This window comes from Pelecanus crispus, chromosome 15 (genome assembly GCF_030463565.1).
Source record: "Pelecanus crispus isolate bPelCri1 chromosome 15, bPelCri1.pri, whole genome shotgun sequence".
Taxonomy (NCBI): Eukaryota; Metazoa; Chordata; class Aves; order Pelecaniformes; family Pelecanidae; genus Pelecanus; species Pelecanus crispus.
The window spans coordinates 7,890,166-7,913,536 of NC_134657.1; the positions used below are offsets into that span (position 1 = coordinate 7,890,166).

Below are 23,371 nucleotides of genomic sequence, written 5' to 3' on the forward strand. Positions count from 1 at the left end.
CAACAGGAACTGCAGAACTATAAACTAGCTCAGCTACAAAAACGGAGATCACTGCAATAACCAACTAAGTCCATGCTAATACTCGTCCACGCTATTTGTGGATATTACACAGTGATTACACAGTGATGACAGCCAAGGGTCAACCACTGTTCAAATGGGCATAAGATACATATACTTTTTTTTATATATATATATATATATATATAAACCCTTTTTTTACTAGTTCCATCTATTAATAGAAGACATTCTTCATGTGTGTTTCTTCACAGTGTGTCACATTCACGAGTAAGGAGAAAGTATTTTAAGTGCAGTCTTGATGGGGAGCTGTTCTGGGCAAGACATATTTAAGCTAACAAAAAAGAGCTTTTTTTTTTTTAAAGAAAATTTCTTAGAGCCTTTATATGCATAGCAGTCTTAAATGGAATTACAAATATACCAAATTAAACAGAATATTTTAATGCCACTTTTCTACTGCCACTTTTCTATTATGTATCTACATTCAGCAGCCTACCATGTTATTGGTAAGTTATAGGTTACAATAAAATCTACAGATCAGAAACAATCCATTTTCAGATTGCTCATTTGAAGGAAATTCACACTGGATTACAAATCAGAGCCTAAATGTCTTCCATTCATACTCTTGGTGGACAGGAAGTAGCACAATAATTTCCAGCCATCAGCAGACCAGACACATATAAACTATAATCACTATATATGTCTGAGATGGTGACCGCACTTGTTAGCCAAAAACTTAAAAATCCAAGCACACAGAAGGGATACTGCCAACTTCCATTCCCATGAGTCTTGTTAGATGTAGACACTCAAAATTCTTCTTCTTCAACAGCAAAGTTATTTTGCTTCTTCCGAACATTCCAGTGTAAACACTCAGCCAAGCTTTCAAACCAGTCGCTCACAGGATCTCGGAAACAGATCGAAGGAAGGGGATAGCAAGAGGTAGTGATGCTAATACTGCAACAACACAGGAATACCCCAGTCAGTCAAGGGCAATGAACAGCAATTAAAAAAAAAATCTTCTAGTCACTAGCTAACATAGTGCTATGTTCAGCCAGTCTGGTAGAAGAACAAGTTTCCATAATCAAGCAATAACCAAGTCTGCAGGCTTATCTAAACTGAGTGAACACAGGGCTTAAAATTGTTAAGAGATGCACTGTGGACAGCGTTCTTCGACACAGTGAGAATATTGAACCCACTCCATGACATCCTGCAGTCTTTTGCTGGTCTTCACATCAACAGCACAGGGACAAGGGAGAAGTCACCACACCTTGGCTTTTAAGTTTCAAGTTTTCACTGTAAGCCACAGCACTAAGTCTAGCATCTAACAAAGGCCCAAATCTCATGTTTGAATCCTTACTAGTCTCCTGATCTATTCTATAGATCTTTCAACCTCAGAGGAAATGCAAACAGTTCAAGATGGAGTGTCATGCCAGCCACACATTTTCCTTCCTAGCAACTTGTATGGACCAAGGGAAAAAAAAAAAAAAAAGCCATCCTGAATAGCAAGTCTACCAGTCACGTATCACACAGTTGCCTTAAATCACCTCCCATTAGCATAAGCCACCACATTTTGCACAGAAAAACCAAGGAAACTTCACACACTGCATTCTGCTCACTCAAAGCAACAGCATTGCAAGTGACCACAATCATTCACTAAGTTAACACAGCTGAAACCATATGGCATTATTCAGAGTCGCTGCTTACATGCAACTCCTGTTGGTTTACATCTTCTCAAACTCCTAAGATATATCTTTAAGTTAAATTTACAGAATTTTCTAAAGACATGCCCATCTTCCTTGCCAAGCATGCAACGTTTACATGCTTTTGTCTTAACATTTCACTTACTTTCATAGGAAGATCTAAAAAACTCAAGTTAGAAATTAAATACAGCACACACTGCGCTAAAAGTAAGAGGTGTTAGGGTTTATAAAAGCTTGTTTCTTCACTGCCAGCAACCCTTTTGACAGATATTAGAGAATGAGAGAAGTACATGGATGAATATTTTCTATACTTATAGAGAGATGCTACAATAAAAAAAAGGCTTGACCTGTCTCCATGGCATATTTCCTGCCTCTTCCTTCCATCAAATGAAACCCATGCTGTATTCCTGGCATCCGGGGAGAGCATAATCTGAAAAAGAGAAAAGAACTAAACTTCAGGTCCAAAACCTATTTTTCAAGAGCAAGGAAGAAACACCTCCTCCATCCTCCCTCTGAGTACAGAATTGACTCTTTGCAACTTTACAGTTGCACTGAAATTCATAACCTGTCCATAATAACAGTGCAGTAACATACCGCACAAGTTCCAAACCTTCATTTCATGTTTGGTATATATACACATATGTTTTTCTACATGCAGTCAACCCCCTCTTTTCTAAGTACAAGGTCATAAACCAGAAAGACCTTTCAGTTACAGCCAGTGCATGCTTTAATTCAGTTACATGAGTTGACTTAGCATCTCTTTCAAGAAAATAAAAAGTTAAACCAGAAAAATAGATTTTAATACACAATGAATCTAAAGCTGTCAAATTTAGGAAGTTTTGCTCATATTTAACATACAATTCTATTAAGGGAAAACAATTCACTACCATTGGCCAGTAAAACCCACTGACATGAAATTTCCTACAAATGAAAGAATGCAGGAGATGCACAGCATTTCCTAGCATCTTCTGCTGTGGTCAGGTTCACATGGTTATTACACAAGTTTTTAACTTAGAAAGAGAAATAACGTTAACAGAAGCTAACCTTGAGTTCCACTCCAGCAGGAACAACAATAGGTCTGAAAGACAATGAGTGAGGGCAGATTGGGGTGATCATTATTGCAGGAACATTTGGATGAATCATAGAAGCTCCTGCTGCAGCTGCGTATGCAGTGCTACCAGTCGGCGTGGAGACAATGACTCCTGTGAAAGGAGCAAAAATTTCACTTACATTAGCATCACAATCAATGTATTATTCTGGAAGACGACTAAGAAATAGCTCTGTTATCAAAATGAAGCAGAGAATGTATCAACTTGTATTTCACAGGAGAATTGCAGTCTAACACACAAAAAGTCAGAAACTCTGTTCTAATCCTGGCACAGCACGTTTGTCCTATGGCTTCATGCAAGTTGCATAAACTTCTAGATCTCAGGTTACACAACTTTTTAACAGTGACATGCATTTTTTTAAGGGTAAGAGCTTTAAAGATGAACTTCTGTATTTCATGACTTGAGATCTTAGGCATCCAGCAAATTCCAGATATCCAAGCAAACGTTTTCTGAGCTATTTCTTGCCCTTAGTCCTAACGCATCACATGCAAAGAAACAGCCACCTGCCTTCACAAGTCCATAAACAAAGCTTACAACACTTTAATGCTTCGTTGTGGAACGCATTAGTCGCCAATGAATAAGCATACCTATTCTTTGCACACAAATGTTTTCTGTCACCAGCAAACTGAAGCTTGAGACTCTGCTTCCATGTGAGAAAATCCTCCAGTAAAATGGCAACAGTCTACACATGAACTGATAAGCAATTTAACTCAAGAAGCAGACTCACCATCTCCTTGCACTGTTGTTATCAGGTGTCCATCTAGAAAGACATCTACATTGGAAAGGTAAGAAGAAGGACCACGATCCACTACAACTTCATTCAGGACCTGCCATGACATCAAATATTACACGAAGTCTGCTATTGCTGACTTGGCAATGAAATGACCAACCGAAACATGCTTTCCAGATATTTGAAAAATTCATGCTGATTTAGTGCCTGCCAAATTAGACTCTCTTTACACTTCTGTCTTACCAAGTACCAGCTGAAGTTTTTAGATGTTAACAATTATTTCCAGAAGCTGGTTACTAACAATGTGCAGGGGTTTTCTTTTCACTTATAAAAATCTTTGGGATATCCCATTTTAGAACTACTACTTTGTTTTCAAAACAGAAGGAAAACATTACTACAGGAAAGTACAATATTATCAGTTATGATTGCAGAAAGTAACAAGGTACGCCACCTCCTCGTTATTTAGTGCACATTTTGTGAATCAGAGCAATATAGATCTGTCCCACACTACTGGGCTAATATAAGTAAACTAATGAAAAGGGGAATAATTATAATTATTATATATATAAGGGGAATAAAAGTTATAATAAAACAAGCACAAAGCAATTTACAAACAGCATATTAGTTCCTTTGCTTATTTTGCCCTCTGACCTGATATTGCATAATTTGCTTGCCCACTTCTTTCTCTATATTTGTAGACACTACTCCATTTTCTTCTATACCATTTTGTACTGCCATTTTCTCTCTGTGCTCTTTTACTACTTTCACTTTCAGCCTGCTTCGTAGAACAAGCGCCGCATTGCCTAGAAGTGAAATATACGAGAAAGTATGCAAAAAATCATATGCTAGTATAGTAAATAAACCCCTGTAATGACTAGCAAACTGTATGAAATGCCATCCGTCTACTGCCCCTGCTTTCAACGTTCCCAATTTCATTCACAAGGTAATTGTCTACGTTTGGTTAAAGCTCAAAAACCTCATTTTTAGTAGCAATGAGCAAAATTAAAGTCAAATTTGAACCCAGTCCTTCCTTCCTTTCCTCATGATGTAGAAAGAAAATTTAAGTTTTATATGGACATGATTTTATATGGACAAGACTAGAAAACACTGTTAGGGTCATGTAATCTTCACTATGACAAAAGCTAAGCTTAAAGAAAATCAGTGCATTAGAAACACCTATTAAAAGACAACATTCTAGTAATGTGAGGATTTTATACATCTTTTCAGGAATCTACTTCAGATGCAACTTAAATAACCTCATATTGAAGAAACAAAGTATTTCTTTCCTCAAACATTTATTTGCCTGACTTCTCCGTATTTAAGCACTGCACTGCTTAGAGAAATAGACTACCACAGCGCTACACTCTATCTGTATGTTTATCTGTCATTTAACACAAATTCTGCATCATCTTTTACTTGTTTATGCCACACAGGACCAAGTTATGTCTTTGCCATTTTCCTTTACAGAATATTACAGAAAGTAGCACTGAACGCATCAATGTAATGCAATACTTTTGTTAGCTTAGTATACATTACTTGTGACTCAATCTTATGGGACAACGTCAATTAGTTCATTAAGAAAATTTACTAGTCCTGGAAAAAGCTACAGAAAATGTAACAAAAAGAAACACCACACCTTGTCCCCTTAAATTTACCTTCTATAACCTGAGTGACTTGGGACTGAAAATTCTCAAAATTAAATGGTGTAAGAAATCCAAGGGATCCCAGATGAAAAGCCATAACTGGAGGTACACTACCCTATCAATAAAGAAAAGAATTTAAAAGCTACTGAATAAAAGCAATTCATACTTCAACTAATTGCCTGTAAGTATTTTGACTATTGATGTAACTTCATCTATACATAATAAAACCAATACATTACATACATTATTTTCAGAAGGTACAGGGTAAAACAGGCATGATAAAAAAAGGAATGGACAGCAAAGGACAGATGCTGTCCTGAATAACAAAGGAAAAACAAAAAAAAACGACCTTCAAATACTTCAAAAAGAAAAGAGGTCTTTAAGTCTATTTCCAATAAAGACCAACCTGGAAAAGTGAAGAAGCATAAAGTAAGGTCCCATCTCCTCCCAGGCATATGATAAAGTCTATCTGATTGGAGATATCATCATAATCTAGAAGCAACATTGAAACAGAAGTTTTGAATTAAGTTTTATCAACAGTCTTAATTTCCTAACATAAATTAAGTGCAGCATGCCAACATTCACCCACAAACATAAAAAACCCACAACTAAGATGTAACAACAGCTGTTTGCAAAAGACATGTTAGTGTTACAAACTTGACCAAATGACTAAGGAAACACCAAGACAAATAAGCAATATACTTCAACTTTACTTTCAAGAAATTATTACCATACCTTCTCTGAAGGTGCAAAATTTCTTCTTCACTGGTCCAAAATTATCATCATTGGCTATAGCGGGGTCTTCCAAAACTTTTTTTTCTACATACACTATCATATTGTTCTCCTTAAGAGAGGTAAGATAAGCTTGTTAATAACCTTTTAAAATGACAAAACATTTGACTCTCCCCACAATTTGCATTAATTTTAAATATATAAATAATATTTTACAGAAGTGGTCTGCATCTGTTGGTTGTGGGGTTTATTTTTAATTGTGGTCTAATTCTAATGAGAATTTTGCAGCATGCACAGACCATCTAATAAATTAAACTAAACTTTGGAATATAGACTACATGATACAGTAACATTGCTGTTTGTTCAAGGCTCAATTAAAGCTTCTTATATACCATTCCCTGTAACTTAGAATTGCAAACAAAATGAAGGAAAGTTTTGACTTTACTTTTTTTTTTTAAGCTCTGTACTTAAAGTACTTAAGTACTGATCTTAAGCTCTGAAACAAGCTTTACTACTTCCAGTGGCAATGGGTAAAACGATTTGTTTGCACTACACAATTCTGCACATTCCACATTCAACAGAATCAGTAATTGAAAATGGTTTAGTTGTAAAATTTTTAATTATGGTAAAAAATGGACTTTACATTTCATTACCTCAGTAAGATACACACAAAGCTCTTTAAAAGGCTGCAGCAGACTGGCATCACGTATCTTTTTAATAACAAGGACACTCTTGGGAGGTTTGTTCCATGTCAACCGCTGGCTTGCTGGATCCTGAATGTGCCTAGAGAATAGAAAAAAAGCGAATGTTGATACATCTTGCTTTGACAACATTCTGGTCTGTTAGGAATATATCCTCAATTACAGTTGCACGCAGTCCTTGAACAACAGCAAGAAGGATGCCATAGTTCATATTGTAACGATGCTTTTTCCCCCATGAAACCAATCAATGCTTTATTATATTAAGATGGTAACACAGTGTTAAGGTGTCCATTCTTGTAACCGCTACCATGCTACTAACACGTGCAAACAGCTACTTTAACAAAAGCACTACAAAAGCTCTTGGATCAAGTTGTTGAACTAACTGACATCTTCCCTGATGCTTCAAGCCATAATGCTTTCCTCTATCTTGTCTTGGTGCTCTCTCCTCTTAAGCTGACTCAAAATAAGGAGAAACATCCAATTAGAGAATCAGAAAAAGCTACAGCATAAACTTTTTTCCCATCCAATACTGTAAGTCAAACAGCTTAAGTCAATGTAAATTTAAAAAATAGTACAATAGTTCCAACCCAAATATTCTTTTTTTCTTTTTAGCAATGTTTCCTTCAGCACTTTCTTACTGATACCAGTATACAGTCACAGTTTTCTCAATACAGTTTGAAGCCTGTAGATGCAGAGAAATTCTACAGTTTTTTTACTAATACTAAACAACACCATCACAAGAGAAAGGCAAATAATCAAGATTCGCATGGTCATCTGTACCAAATCCTCAAGATAAGCCTTAACAACTATGAAAAAACTATAGTACATAAACTGTATTCTGGGAAGTCTGCATTTGCAACTCTTATACTTCCTATCACAAAGCCTATCATAAAGGGCTTAAACAGGAACAGATGCCTGTATACTTCTATTCCTGGCAAACATTACGGATATCCGTAATTTTTGCACAAAATTTCTTTAAAACTCTAATCTAGATATTAATTTTATTTTAGTGTTGATCCCAAAACAAGTTTATCTGCTTGAAGTAGCTCAACCACTACTTTAAATTTAAAAAAAAAAAAAAAAATTAACTTTAAAAACTATTTTAAAACTACTGTCTGCCTATTGTCAGGACAGCACTCTAAGACCTGAGAACCTCAAGAACTAAGTATATGCATACGAACAATTTTGCGACTTTCAAGAGGGTTCAGTAACAGAACTCTCATGTTACTCTATAATACATTTAGTTGATTTAGGAATACCCAGCTGTATTTTCCTTCTTCATTTATATCTACGTCTAAGCTACATAATTTCATGGTTGTATTTCACATATTACAGGCATCCTATCCTTTTCCATATGGTGCAGATATAATCCATAAAGCAAAGCAGATTAGTATAAATGCTGAACAAGCCAAATTTACAAAGAGATTTGGATTTAGCGCTTCAAGGGTTAAAATAAAACAGATTATAATGCTGGAGTGGAATAACCTGCTCATTTTACTTTCCCAAATGCCTATATTCTACATATAAATACAGCAGGAACTATAGATTAATGATTTAGTCTAATACCAATAACCTTTACTAAGAAACAGTGCCATCTCTCTTTCTCTAAATATTACTACATAACACAGAAGAATACAAATCTGCAGTTACACTCAGTATCACATACAGGCTTTCAACATTACATTATGTTTCACCTCACTGTATTTTACAGTCACGGAATCATAGAATAGTGGCAGGCACCTCTGGAGATAGTCTAGTCCAATCCCCTGGCTCAGTGTAAGGGCGTTTGGAAGATACCATGCTCGGTCTCAAATATCGCCACGAATCTGAGATGACTACGAACTTGGAAGGCTTCCTCTGACTTGACTAACCAACCAATAGCTAAACTGAAAACAAAGTAAAATAAAGTCAAATAAAACAAAACAGGAAGAGTTGCATTAATGTGTTTATGGCTGCCGAACAGTAGCAAAGGAACTGAAGCTGAAGTTTTATATGCTATTTCCCATACAAATGGTGACTAAGGAAGCCTTTTCTACACTAAAGTTCATTTCATAAAATTAAATTCCTCAAATCTCAATACTGTTAAAAAGTAAAAAATACACATAGAGAAACCACCCCCAAAATCATTTCAAGATGATGAGGCTATCTTCTAAAGCTGGCAAAGAACTAAAGATTGTGGCACTGCTTTTCAATTAATAAACCTAGAACTATTACGGACTTCATTCAAATGAAAGACTGCCTATTTCAACTGTACTCACCAATTCCACGTAGTTCTACTAAATGAAAAATTATTCATAACATGCTTTAAGATCTTCATGTTTCTTTCCAGGAGTCAGACAAATGCAACAGCTCCAAAAAAAAAAAAAAAAGCTGAGGCTTTTATCGCTTATTTATAAACTGCTACCTCAAAAGAAAACATTTTTCTCTGAAAATTTTTCTCCCCAGTTAAGTATTTCAATCAGTCCCAATAAAAAGCTGTGAGGCTTTACAGAAAAATCCTGCATAAAATGTTTATTACAGATCTTCAGAGGCAAGATTTCATAAGAAAAATCCCATTTCAAGAAAGTTTAAAAACAGGTATTTGACCTCCCTTCTCCTCAACAACACAAGCACCTGATTCTTCTTTCACTGGATAGTCACTCAAGTCATCTGGTCATCTTACACAAGTCTTCAGAAAGCAGGTTCTTCAATACAATCACCAACACTAGCACTTAAAGAGACACCAAGACCTTCACTAACTTACGCCCGTACATAAAAACTGAAATTTTCTTTTAAAAAATTCTCACCAGTGAAGAGAGTTTAACAATATTACTGTCTGTAGAGAAGAAAAACCTGAGCAAAAAGGTTTTGCTTCTTTTTAGAAGCCACAACAAAAACCTTACGTATAGTAAGAACAATAATTTACAATTTGGTCTTCAAATAGTCCTTTCCTTCAAGCACCGGAGAGCACCTTTTTCTCCCCAGCTATTCTCAACACTGCGTAAGCAGTCTTTTCCCTGGCAAGGAGTGTGCATTTAGTATTGCCTGCAGCCTCTGTACTCAACTGATCTTGACACTGTCATTATATTGTACCACGCTGGCCCAGCCCATTGGGAGGAGCACGTTCACCACAGTCAGGTGAGTACGCCGGGTTTTCAGACGAACGGCAGCGCTCCGAGCCACCGACTTTACAACAGACAGAAACCACGAGGAAGCTGAGTTACGGTACACTGCCCGATTTCCGCCACACCTTTGTAGGAAAAGTTAGGATGCCACCAACCTGTTTTGAGGAAGACTACTACTATTTAGATAAAGATTTAGGCAAGTAAATACTTAATTCAAATACCTTACCTTTAACTGAAAGAACAGTGAAATAAAACTTTTTAAACGGACAAAAACAGGGACCACTAACTTCGTTAATCTGTAGAACCCTGACATTCCTCATTTGACCAAGTCAAACCACCACTTAGTAAGTATATAACGCATGCTGTAAAAAGCAACACTTCTCTACCACCCAACCTACAAAATTAAAATGTTTAGATGCCTGCTAAGCAGAAACCAACCCTTTTTTTCCACGTAAATTTAATCAGCAGAGGCTAAAAGCCAACTTGCCTTAGTGATATTCACACACTGAAAGTGCCGTAGGTCAAATACAAAAATTCAAACCACTAGCTCAAACACGTAATACCAAGAGAGGGAGAAGGCTTCCCTCAGATTTCACGGTACACAGAACAACTTCTCCTCCTTTCCTTGTGCTGTCCATAAAAATTTTTGTTCCTCTATCATTCAGAAACACTGCTCTTTACGTACCTCAAGTTGACAGAATAAACAAAATGCTACCAATAGCTTCTCCGTATCATAATTAGATTGCTCTAAGGGTGTTTAATACAAATGGTGAGTTTACTGCCAATTATGTTGGAAAGTGTTTATTTAGTTGCCACTGTTGACATCAAACTATGGACTGCAGATGATGCAAAGCATGTCTAAACAAAACTTCAGTACTTAATACGACTGACATGCCCTGCCATATCTTTCTGTGAAATGATTAGGGTTTTTTTTTCCAAAACAGATATACTGAGCTGTGAGAAAAATCCCATTAGTTTAGGTAGTAGATATTATATTATACTCTTCAACATGCAGATCAAGCTAACGCACATCTAATGGGGTTTTCCTTGAGAGTACAGTTGAGCAGTACTATCCATTCTTCTCTCAGACTGACTTTTTAAATGGTCAATGTGTGATAAAAATGGCAGACCAATTTTGGCAATGCAGACCCCGAGCTGGCAATCTAGCAACATGAAAATCTCTAAATATCAGGTAAAATACAAACAATGCTGATTAGGGGGTGAATAGTGGAAAAGCAATCTTATCTTCTTTCACACAGAATAATACCATTCGTTTGACAAGTACTTACATAATCGTTTTAGGATTTTGCAGCATGCAGGCCTTTGGTCCAAATGTGGTCACTGGGCATGGTCCATGCAAGGAGCGTGTTCTCCTAAATATATATAGAAAAATAATCAATAAGTAAAAGAAATGTGATGACAAACTGGGTATAATTAGCTCCCCAACCACCAAAACCCGTTCTTTGAAAAATTTGCACTACATAACACAGGACAAAGTACATTTCTTAAACCTACATTCATGGTTGACCAGCCGATGTAATTTTACATGTATTAACTCTCACATTTCAAATCTAAAACTTAACTCCTGTACCTACTCCTTGAAAGCGATTTAATTGAAGCCTCGCTCACAGTTCATCCCCTCCACATACTGAGTAATCACTTCCTAAATTTTAGTACCAGCCACACAGTCTTCTTGTATTCATTTCATCTTCATTTTGCACAAAGGAAGCATCACAGCCTCAAAGAAGATATGGTCATGTTTTCTCAAGTTTGTTCTGTGAATTCACATCAAGCCTGCAAAGATTCTATTTATTCTCAACTCTTCTGGACACTACAATACAGAACAGTAGATGTGTGTCTCAGAGACACCAAAAAAAATGTGTAGATAAATCCCAAATTATAAAAATGTAATCCATTTTCAAGGTCTCACTACTGTGAAAAGCAGAAAACCTATGTTTAAGTAACAAAGCACAGATAATTCCTGTTTCAGAATAAGCTATGTAATTCTTACATATTAAAAAACACACTAATTTTTTTTTAGCTAGAATAAGAAGGAATTTAAATAATCAAAGGACACATTTTCAACTCCTCAATTTGTTGTAATCCCAAGTAACAGCCAACATGATAGCATAAACAAGTATTTAACACTGAGTACTTGACCAGGTACTTGAGTAGTAGTTGACTGAACATTTCAGATTTTGTAGGATGTTACTACATAACACCAAGAAATTATCAAATGAGACACTTGTGGCAACATTCAAGAAACTCAAAATATCTCTGTAATAACACTAGCTGAGCAAAAGAGCAGCAGGTTCAGTTTTTGTTAGGTAATTCAGTAGTCTCACAACCTTCACTTAACCAGCGTGCCTTATCAATTCATTAAAATACAAATCATAAACCAAGACTTTTGTTTATATAGCGTAAGCACTTTCTCTTCCATCGTATTTTGGCATACATTAATTTCTGTTGACAACGAGCAAGCACACAACTAAGCATACAGACAAAAAAAATAAGCCCAAGACTCTTGTTTTCAGGCCATGTTATCAGGAAAAAAAAAAAACCCAAAACAAAAAACCACACACCCTACAATGATCGTTATTTTTGTGTCATTAACACATGTAAAGGATTAGTCTGCATCAGTTCCTAAGTGACATCAGCCTCACTGCTGCAGACACAATAACCACAATACTTTCTTTTCTGTATTTCTTGAAGCACTACATCTTATCTAAGAGTACACAATTTTAGAACAGGACATTCAGAATGAATAAATCTGGTACAAACGCATAAAATAGCTTAATGACTGCTCTTTATCTCAATAGGGTACAGTAACATATAAAAATTGGGTTTCCCAGTGTAAGTCTTAACAAGCATTTACAATGAAATCTCCAACACCAAGGCAATACCTTCAGATTTTTTTGCCATGGTCAAGTCACAGTAATAGTGTCCCAATCATTTAAACACTTTTTTTTTGTTTTTAAATCTTTGCACTTAATATATTAATAAAACGCAAATCCTGCAACTCTAAGGCGTACGGAGATACATATCTGCAGTACCAGGCCTTAGTTCATTTTATTACATCCTAGGTTAGATCTCCTTAGTTTTTTGTTTTGTCCCGCCCCCATTACCCACATTTGCCTTTTTCAGATTACATTCAAAACAGTTCCCTTTTCTATCCATCGCACACAAACAAACAGAATCTAGGATTTTGACTTTGCTAAAATAGACTATTTAAGCAGAGCTTTTACTAACCAAAAACATTTTTTCCAGGTATTAAGGTAATACAGAAATTTACAAACAAGAGATCAATCTGTATTGACAGAAACTACTGAAGACTTAAAATTTCTGTGTTTTTACTGCTGAGAAAGACGGGAGTAATAATTCAGTCACTTAAGCTGAGTACCACCTATTAGGTTAATTGAATCTCTTGGAAGAAGCATAGAAGACATCCTGGGCTGAGATTAAGGCAGGTAAAGACAACCAAGAGGTAGAAAAAAAATGCTATTTGAATAGGTAGAAAAAGAAGTTATTTTTTTCCATTTATTTATCTAATAAGAGCTAATATAATCTTTGTCTTCAAACAAACAGGAGCTCTGAAATGTAATTTATCTTCAAACTTAAATCCCACCTAGAACACAGGATCACTCCTAGCTCTAGGATGAGATTATCTGGACCAAGTCGGAACTGTTCTGCCTTACTTGCCTCCCACCTCCTTCAGCAAATCTGTAAATGGCAGTAAAACTTACTCAAGTCATGTAACTCTTCAAACATTATGTAAATGCTATTAGAATTATTCCATTAAAAAGAACGTGAAATATGCCTTTCCTGTGCTTAATTGAATTAACACAGGAACTGGTAATTCATCTATTGCTTGGCAGTAACGAATCATTACCGCACTGCCTTCTATTGTGTATAATATAAAGTAGCTCAGACCAGCCTGATGATTCACTCTTAATACTAAAAAAACCGCTCAGACATCTAATAAAAATCAAAACCAGATGATGGGTTAAAAAGATACAATTAAGGAATAACAGCAGCATCTTATTTATTCCATGTCTAAGAAGATATGCGTGTGTAAGATTTTCATTACTGGGAATCCAAATGAGTACTTAATTTCCTACATTGACCACACAGAAGTTATATTTGTTTTTCAAGTATTTTTTTTCCATTTATAAGTCCAGGGATGACTAATCCAGTCAGATAAGATTATTACTAAATGTTTTCTAAAATTTACCTTATTTATATTAAAACAGAAAAATGAGCAAGGACTGACTGACATAGAGATTAATGTGTGTACCAACGTGTGTAAAGGAGTGGTAAGTCTCTATCTACTTGGGAACGATTACACTTGAAATTGGGATAGTTAAATCCCTGGCAACATCACCTCCCACTTCTTGCTCCACTCAAGCCTCTCCCACATAACTGTCTTTTTTCCTTCTTTCCACACACATCGTTATTCCATGCCACTCCCAATAATTGGCTAAACTCTGTTCCTACAAGAGGCATTAAATATCCACATCTGACCTTCATGACATTCAAACAAAGTTTTTTCTGCAAGCTCTAATTAATAATTGGTATTCATTTTGGTTGAGATTTTACCTGGTTTTATTAGTACTCAATCTATGCACTATACAATCAACAGAACGTAAAATGTTTGAGTGAATGGAATGTAAAGTTGTTTGTAGTAAGACTGTCTCTGCTAAGAATGAGAAGCAATGCACTGGAAATTATACATCTTTTAGGGAAATATACTTGCCAGTTCAAAGCAGACAGGCAACTACTTCAATCTGAATACCATACAGCAAGCCTGAGATCACTTTCTGACATTCTGCAAAATGCCCTGTGACAATTTTGCAATAAATTGAAGACAGATGGTGAATGAATGCAGAGAACCTTAATGAAAAAATTCTCATAAACAATAGATTCTCATAAACCCTAATTCAAATTCACAATGGCTAGGGTCTACAAAGATCACTTCTAGTTTAAAAAAGAAAAAGTAGTTGTTGAGCTAGAAGATAATAATACGCAAAAAGTTAGACCGTATGGTCTTTTACACAGGTTGACTGAAGTCTACATTCTTAAAAGGTTTAAGCAGAGAAGGGAAAACATACCAGTTTTACAGCAGGCTTTTACTGTAAAGTCTTACGTATTGACTATGACACACAACATAGCAGCTAGAACAGTACACAGAGCACAGTCCTTTGTGAACATTTTCCAAAAGCATTAAAGTACATGACTTTCTGAACTACATATGCATAGCAAGTATTTTCCTAACGTTTTAGCCTCTTCAGATAAAGGCTTTTATCATGCCTCCCTTCACCACAAAGCTTCCCCCTGTGATCTTCAGCCTCACCCACATACGCTCTACCTTGCAAGAGCATTCCTACCAGCAAAGCAGTAACTCTGGACGAGAATTTCAGCTGTTGAGAAACTCCTCCGTGATTCTGTCCGTGCTTTTATAGAGGGTCACAATGTGAGGTAAAGTTCTGCTATGCTTCCCACAAGTTCAAGACACACTGCTACCACAGCATGCTATTCAGTATTTACAATGGGTCCAAAGATCGCAAAATCAGAAGTTCTGTCCAGGCTGTCCACATGACAGGAGCCTTGCAACTAGATTAGAAATTTGGCTCAAAGAAAAAAAATGGGCGTTTCTCACTGCTGTGAAACAATCTGCAAGCACAAGCTTACTTTGTGCTGCCTCGCATTACCATATAACCTAAATACTCATCCAGTTTTTTTAATACACAGCACTAGACCCCTAGCCAGAGCATTTGTGAAAATTTGCAGAAGTGTCTCTACTGTTGATCGATTCTTTTTTGAGACTACAAACTCTGCAGATACCTGTTTTGACAGCCATGCTATTTTGATTACAGGTCTGCTCTTAGTCTAGCCCCCACCTTTAACTTCCTGCATTCATTTCCGACTAACAGCCTTTTGAAGTGCATTTTAGGAATCCCTTAAAAGCAACTTGTTGAGTAAGAGGTAAAGTTCTGCCTACTAACTAAAGAACTGGAACCAACCACAAAACGGTTCCTTTCTTGTGACCTTAGCGACTATCAAGCTATGAATTAACACAGCTCAGTACAGATGCATTTGTGTTTTATTTCTGGAAGGTACTTAAAACTTCTGAAGCTAGGTTGAAATATGACAAATATCATAGTGTTCAAAGTTCAAATCTACCCCAAACCCTGGAAGTACTTAGACACAACGGGTTCCTCAAATTTTAAAATTAGTATTTTGTGTTTATCTGCTTATAAACAATAACCTTCTAAGCTTTTACAATTTAAGAACTTCTCCTAGCTGGAAATACACCCATACTTTCTTAAGTAACTTTCTTACTAAGAAGTCATTTCAATATATGATGCTACAGATAGGAGTTTTATGAGCAGTTTGCCTTCAAAAAAAGAATCTACTACATTTCACACAGCCATTTCTAAATGCAAACACTTTTTTGAATCCAGACTCTGACACACTCACTTCAGACAGCATTTAAATGCCATATACAAAGCAAATGAGTAGTGTGTTGTCTTGTTGAAGCTGTATATGCACATAAAGTGTTGCTGAAATTATCTACAAAAAGCAGTTTAAGATCTCCCAAGAAATACTGAAACAGAAGGCAGGCCTCACAACCAGCCAGAACATATTTACATGAATGTCAGTTTAGAGATGACTACTTCAGAAAAATCAAGTTCTTGTCACAACACGGACCACAACAGGGTGGTTCACTAATCATCTCCCTCTCTATTTATTACCACAAAACACTATTTTTCTTTCTGTTCATTGTCACTTGTCACAGCCGCAAGACTATGGTTATATAAGAAGAGGAGTGAAAATTAAAATCCAGACAACTTAGGGTTTTTTTTTTTTAATATTTTTGTCTTTTTTCCTAAAGGCAGCAACAGTAGGAAGAACCAAGAGCCATACCGGAATTCTTTGGTGCTTCCTAGGGCTGGTGAAGCAGACAAACTTCGTGACTTAGCTCGTCCCCGGCTAGTATTGCTCCACTCCTCATCATCATGACATGTTGAGCAATGATACGCAGAATCTGAGCTCACGTCAGCCTTACTGGTACACAGTTTTTCTTGATTCATCTCCATACTGGAAGTGAAGGAACCTCAGTGAGACAGAAATTCAATTCCTGTGGAAAAACACCAGGAAAAAGGGGATAGGGAGGAGAGAGAAGAAAAATCTCAGTATTAGCAAAGCTAATAAAGTATTAAACACTGAGTTTACACACTTCGATAAATACTTCTTGAAGGGATCTGGGCAACTGCGAAGTTCTTCAAGGTAATCAGAAGACACTGGAAAGAAAAACAACCAGAATTCAACCACACGTGTTCCCAGATTTAGAAAAGGCTCAATACAGAGTTGTTTCAAGACCAGCACAGATTCACATCTCCACTTATATATGGGATAAAATAAATTTGTTTTAGATACAGAAGAGGAAGAAAAGCTTTAAATATTTGCCAAAGAATCAAGACGCGGGAAAAACTACAAAGTCTATTAGGTGATACATATATTGAACAAATAAAACTAGAATACTCTAAGCTATAATAGGAAAAAAAAAAAAACCCAACCCTGTCAAAGTAAGCAAAATCATAATGCAATAGAGATAACCTTAATAAACTTCAGTTCTTCACAAAAATGAGATTAATACCAAGCTGAGAAGAGACAAAAACAAGTTGGAGGACGATACTGAAGTTCTTAAATCATTTGTGACAAACTGGGGAGATGATCCAAAATAAACAATATGAAATAAGGACAAACGTGAAGTATTCAACTTCCACAAATAATGAGCACAAATAAAAGACAAACAACTGGCTAGACAGCAGTTTTGCAGAAGTAAAATAAACCAAACCCCAAACTTTAAATAACCATCCTTCCCCAAAAGTACTAGAAATCCTGTATGTAAGTTCTCATCATTATTTGAACCACATAGAAGCAGCCTTATCAGAATATTAATAGAAAGCAACTTTCAGTGTAGGAATAAACACTATAAACAAATAGTATCTAAGATAATGCAGTCTAGAGGAACAGTACATTCCTCAAGTCAGTTGATTTCAACCTGGGGATAAAGTTGGTTCATTAAAAGTTTGCAGGTGTTTTTAAAAGTTTCATCACTTCAGATGCGCTTCGCACTGTATCCTCTAGAGAACGGACCATACCATTACTGTAACCATTAAAATGGACTATGGCCCTGGAAAATGCTCATACAATAACAGTATTTGGCTGTAAAGTTACCAGAGGATGACAATCTCCACAATTTTACAAGTACTGCGTTTCACAGCATCCCAACTTTTAGATAACAAAAGCGTCAATAAAATGAAGTTGTAATTTTAGAATGAGCACTGGCTCATTACTGAATTAGGCAAAACCACCACCTAACCAAATCAGAAAATACTTTTGCTCCTCCTGTAGATTAGACTTACCCCAAGAGAACACCCCTACAAAGAAGTACCATTACTGTCATCCATTAATAATTTATAAGATCCTGCACTGGTAAAGATATCAATGTTTAGTTGTTGGTTACTCATTGCTTAGTACCACCTGTGACCATGAATTGGGAAATACTCATTTCAACACATTTATAATTTTTTACAGCTAAAATTAGAAAATGTAACTGTTTTTAGACAACTTTAAGCTCAATATAAATTTTGTGCTGGTTAGTTGATTTATGCACATAATTACTCTGATCATGTAAGCACATATGTAAAACAGACTGTAAAATCTGACTCAAGCAACAAATTATTTTCAATAGATTTTAATTTGTATTACCTTTTATCATAACCTCATCAAGCTTCAGGAATACATCTCTGGCTGGTTGTTTCTGAACCAGCTACAGAAAACAAGTCATTTAGATATCTGAGTTTCAGAAAAGAAGTGACTTCAAAATAAGACGTTCAGTATCTCTGACTGGAAAGGGTCTTTGAGTACTGTGTGTGCATGAGGAAAGTTCTTACATTGCTTGTTCTTTAAATCAGAATCTAAACTAGCCCACCGTCTTTACTTCAGAGATTCCAGATAGATTTGAACAAGCATTTCTGATGGATTCACCCCCGCCCTCCCCATGCAAACTAGTTTCTGAATTAACAGTCTTCCTCATCAAATACAGAAAGAACTCAACATTTTAAGTTTTGAATTTTAACAGAGGGCTTTATCCAATAGATTTAAAAATAATTTTTAAAAAAGCCATAAAGGAAGTTAGAAAACTAGACATTCATTTACCATCTGTTTGTATCTACTCACACTTGTAATGCACTTATTAAAGGCCTATTTATCAGCATATCTTAAAAAAACCAAAAAAACCCCAACAAACAAAAAACCTAATACCTTAATTTTTACTTCTAAATCTAAGGATTATTCTCTATAACCTGAAATCATTCTTGTGTTTGGTATATCTATTTCACAGGGTCCAAACAGTCTTCTCCAGCATCTTTATATACCCAGACTTCCACATACTTTAGCATCTTTCTGATTTTTAAGGGATTACAGATCTGACTATATCTTTAACGAAGTACTATGCTCTTAGCTAATATTAACCACAATTATTATAGTGAGTCAAAGTTAACGCTTAGTATACACCAATACATTCCATTATGTAGAATTAGCCAATAAAAATGCTGGAGATGATTATTCATCAATGGAGGAGATCAGCTCCTCAAAAATAATCCAGACAAGAAAAAAATACACTGGAACTGGTAGAAAAAAAGCAGATACCAACAACCACTGCACCTGTGATTTATTATCAAATTTAGAAACCAGGTATTTCCAAAAAACCCTGTCCTCACAGAGTTACCCTAGGAAATTATACAAAATAGTTAGTTTTATCTGTATCATTAGTTAGTTCTCAATATGGACTGCTGCTAAACTATTTCAGAAGTTATTAAGAGGGAAAATCAGTAGTGAGCAGTCTCTCCTCGGCTCTTACCCATCCCCAACGGCATATTTCTCAAAGATTTTCATATATCCACACACACATATCTGCACTATGCACCCAGTTTCAAAAGTCAGAATTCTAAGTAATTATTTCTTTAAAAATCTGCACTGCAAAATGGGCACACACACAAATTTGGCAAGCCCAGGTAGTTAACGGTACATAGTTTTCCTTTGCTTTCCCATTACATAGGTTATCAACCCCTTATTCCTTTTTATCCAGACACCGAGAGCTTGATCTGGGCCTAGGAAAATAGAAGTTACAACACAGTTAAAGTGTATGGAAATGCAACACCTGTGAAAGTAGTTTATGGAGAATTAGTTTTCTCAGCAACTTAACAGTTGATACATACGCATCCTATTCCACAGCATGACCCTTAACTAAGAGGTGCAGAGAACAGTAACTTATATAGCAAGCAATAAATAGGTGCGTTTCCAAGTGACTTTGTTTGAAGTATCTTCATCTGACAGATGCTCCCAGTAAAGAAAATCAGATTAGCACAAAACTGGAAGTAAGACGGTGTACAGACCTACTAAATACAGCCTAAGAACTTGATATTCCTTCAATGTAATACTTTCCAATTCAGGATGTTTTAACTACAGCTTGCACCATGTACTGTTTAATTAACATTCCCCCACAAGACCTTTATTAAATAAGCAGACTTGACATAAGGACAAAACTATCACTGAACAGCTTCCAGGATTAGATCCAAAAGCTTTAAGTACATGTCAACAAACTAGTGAAAAGGCTGCTCTGGTCTAAGTCATGTCCAAACTAAAAAATAAAACAAAACAAAAAAAGTATTTAGATGTTCAGCACTACAGAATGAAAGATAATTGAGAAAATGTTAACATTTAATATTAAATTTCTGTGATAGTGATAGACAAAGTAGCCAGCTGAGTCACCTCTCATATGTATCCAACCTTTCACTGTAGCTTCCCATCTTCAACTTCTCTGTCATTATAAATGAACGCTCCCATGAACCAGAACTTCACAGAGATTTCATCAAACCATCTTCACACAGAAGGATACAATACCATAAAATCCCCAAAGCTTTACTACGCTGTTCAGACTATTACTAACGAACGCTCCAGGTCGACCGTAAGAGTTCTAGTTACAAAGAAAGCCCGGAACGATTTTACTAAGCTTTTGTATATATGTAGTCTGCCGGCCAGGTGAGAGTTATGTGTGCTCACATCTTCAAAAGCCACCTTCCCCGCTGTTTGATCCCACTGAACAGCACTGAGAAACACGATCTGTCCATGCAAGCAGTTCCGCAAGGAGCATAAGGCTGCAAATCATCAAGCGATTTAGCTTTTTTTAACGAGTGTGCTTGTAAGCTGTTATTTGGTAACAAGCTTTTCCTGTCAAATGCATTGCCCTAAATCGTCACCATTAGAGGACTACTGCAGGGTCCCACCCTGACCAAATACTCACACTACTTTCAATGTGCCTTCGAGACTGCAGCATTCCCACTAATTTCTTAGAAATCGCATCAGCCATTCAAAACTACTCATTTTGCACCTTATTATCAGCCTGGCATTAGGGCATGAGTGAACAACGTTATATCCAAAAACGGTACCACTTGCCCCATTGCTACAGACCCCTGTTTGCTTAATCGCTTCTTTCTGTGGAGAAGGGATTTTATTATCATATTTTGCCGAAGAAAGCACTCCAATAGAGGTTACATGCATGTGACTCCATCCTTAAGGCACTAAACCTCCCCTCAGCCACTAAACCTCCCCTCAGCCAAAAAAGCAGGAACAACTGTATCGAGTAGACAAAACTTCCTTTTTGGTTTAGTTTAGAAGTTCTTATTCTAGCGAGCCTGAAGAAAAAAAAAAAACCAAACAAAGTAATGTTCTATATTGAATTTAGCGGTCTCACAGCAGTTGAAATGTAGTAGCGTGTTTTTTGATCACACACTCCAGGGCTGTTTCTCCTAAAAGCCAGCCGGTTTGCCCATCAGGCGTGAAAGAGCCAGGGAACAAGCCCGTGCGTTAACCCCGCCGCTTCAGAACCACCACCACGCTCACCCGACAGCGAGGAGCGGACAGTAACGACCTAAAACTCGTCGCCGTCCCTTCGGTCGGAAGCGTGGATGTTGAAGCACAGGGAGGCGGAGGTGGATGGCACACCCTCGATGTGCGACCGGCGGACCGCGGGCCAGACGAAGCGGCTGTACTCGTTACCCCTTCGGGAAACTATCGCACCTCCGGGCTCCTCACCGCTCACCAGCCCGCCCGGCTTTGCCCGCGGCTTCCCGAGCGCCGCCCGACGCGGCTGCCGCCGCGGGAAAGCAGCGCCTCCGGGCCGGGCCGGCCCGCGGGACCGGCCGCAGGGGCTGCGGCTGCCGCCCGCCCCGCGCTGGCGCCAGGGCACGGGACCCAAGGGAGCCCAAGGGGCCCCGGCGGGGCCGCCGCGCACCCCCGCAGGGACACGCACCGCCCCCCGCTGCGGGAGGCCGCTCGGCCCGGCCGAGCTTCTCTGGGGGCTCCCCTCAGCGCAACCGCCCCCCGCCCGCCCCAGCGCCCCGACTCACCCGGCCGCTCGCCGCGCCCGGCGGAGCGTCCCGCCCCCTGCCCCTTCAGAGGCCGGCCCGTCGGCCCCGGCGGTGGTGGTGGTGGCGGCGGCCGCGGCTGCTCCCGGGCAGTGAGCGGGGCCGGCGGACCCTGCGCGCCTCCATCGTCCTCTCCCCGCCTCCCCAGCGGCCGCGGCCCCGGGGCGGGAGCGCGCATGCGCCACAGCACCACCCCCGGGCCCGCCGCCCCGCCCTGCGCCGCCCGGGCGCCTGCGCGGACACCGCCGGCAGCGCATGCGCGGTGGGGCCGGCGGGCGGCCTTGCGCCTGCGCGGGGCGGGGCGAGCGGTGCTGCGGTCGCTTTCTCGCTTCAGTTGGAAATTACCCGGAGCTGGAATGGGAGTGCAGCAGAGGGGTTTTTAAATAAAAGAAAGAAAAGAAGAGAAAGAAAGAAAAGAAAGAAGAAAGAAAGGAAGGAAAGAAAGAAGAAAGAAAGGAAGGAAAGAAAGAAGAAAGAAAGGAAGGAAAGAAGAAAGAAAGAAAAGAAGGAAAGAAGAAAGAAAGAAAAGAAAGAAAAAGGAAAAAAAAGAAAAAAGAAAAAAAGAAAGAAAAATAAAAGAAAAATGAAAAGGGGAAGAAAAAAGAAAAAAGGAAAGAAAAAGAAAGAAAAAAGGAAAAAGAAAAAAGAAGAAAAAGAAAAAAAAAAAAGAAAAGCACAGACCAAATGTTTTGAAAGGGGCACAGCCCTCCACAACCGCTGCAGAATCGGTGGTAACAGCCTTGCCCAAGTGATGGTCCAGCTGAGGAGAAGCAGTCGCACCCTCCTCCAACCAGAGGAGCTGCAGGCTTCTCAAGGCCAAGTGTTACATGGCGGTGGTTTTGGTCGGCTCGTGATACTATGACTTCTGCAGTCACCTCTTAGGTGGCCAGTCGCAAGTACAGGACTGGACACTTAAATTACGGCACATTTTACAAGGTGCCAGGACAGGCACAGATTTGTACGTTGAACTGGCTTCGTCTGCTTTCTACCCTTTACCTCAGGCCACACCTTTTAATCCCGTTCTTATGGCTGTAGTTGTTTGGACACACTACACTCGCACCCACCTACCCTGCAATAACCGCCATGAACTTTTACCTTCATCTTCCCTTAGATCATCGATTAAATACTCCCTATGATATAAAA

General features: G+C 38.0%; 1 protein-coding gene across 1 annotated transcript; it reads right to left on the minus strand.

Annotated features, from left to right (window-relative positions):
• Positions 1–120: 120 nt before the first annotated feature.
• NADK (NAD kinase) lies at positions 121–22,243 on the minus strand. Its single transcript, XM_075721596.1, has 12 exons — positions 22,211–22,243; positions 16,659–16,872; positions 11,024–11,107; positions 6,583–6,712; positions 5,933–6,041; positions 5,604–5,689; positions 5,210–5,312; positions 4,206–4,357; positions 3,552–3,651; positions 2,760–2,917; positions 2,063–2,145; positions 121–969 (listed from the first exon to the last, which is right to left on the minus strand). The coding sequence occupies exons 2-12, from the start codon at positions 16,829–16,831 to the stop codon at positions 822–824; spliced, it is 1,326 nt and encodes a 441-aa protein (XP_075577711.1). The 5' UTR covers positions 16,832–16,872; positions 22,211–22,243; the 3' UTR covers positions 121–821.
• Positions 22,244–23,371: the final 1,128 nt, after the last annotated feature.

Excerpts from the sequence above, each read along its gene's own strand:
- NADK (XM_075721596.1), bottom strand. The coding sequence starts at position 16,831 with ATGGAGATGAATCAAGAAAAACTGTGTACCAGTAAGGCTGACGTGAGC. Across the intron at positions 6,042-6,582 it reads TTTGTGTGTATCTTACTGAG|GAGAACAATATGATAGTGTA; the intron begins GTAATGAAATGT and ends ACCTCTCTTAAG. Across the intron at positions 970-2,062 it reads GAAATATGCCATGGAGACAG|TATTAGCATCACTACCTCTT; the intron begins GTCAAGCCTTTT and ends GTGTTGTTGCAG.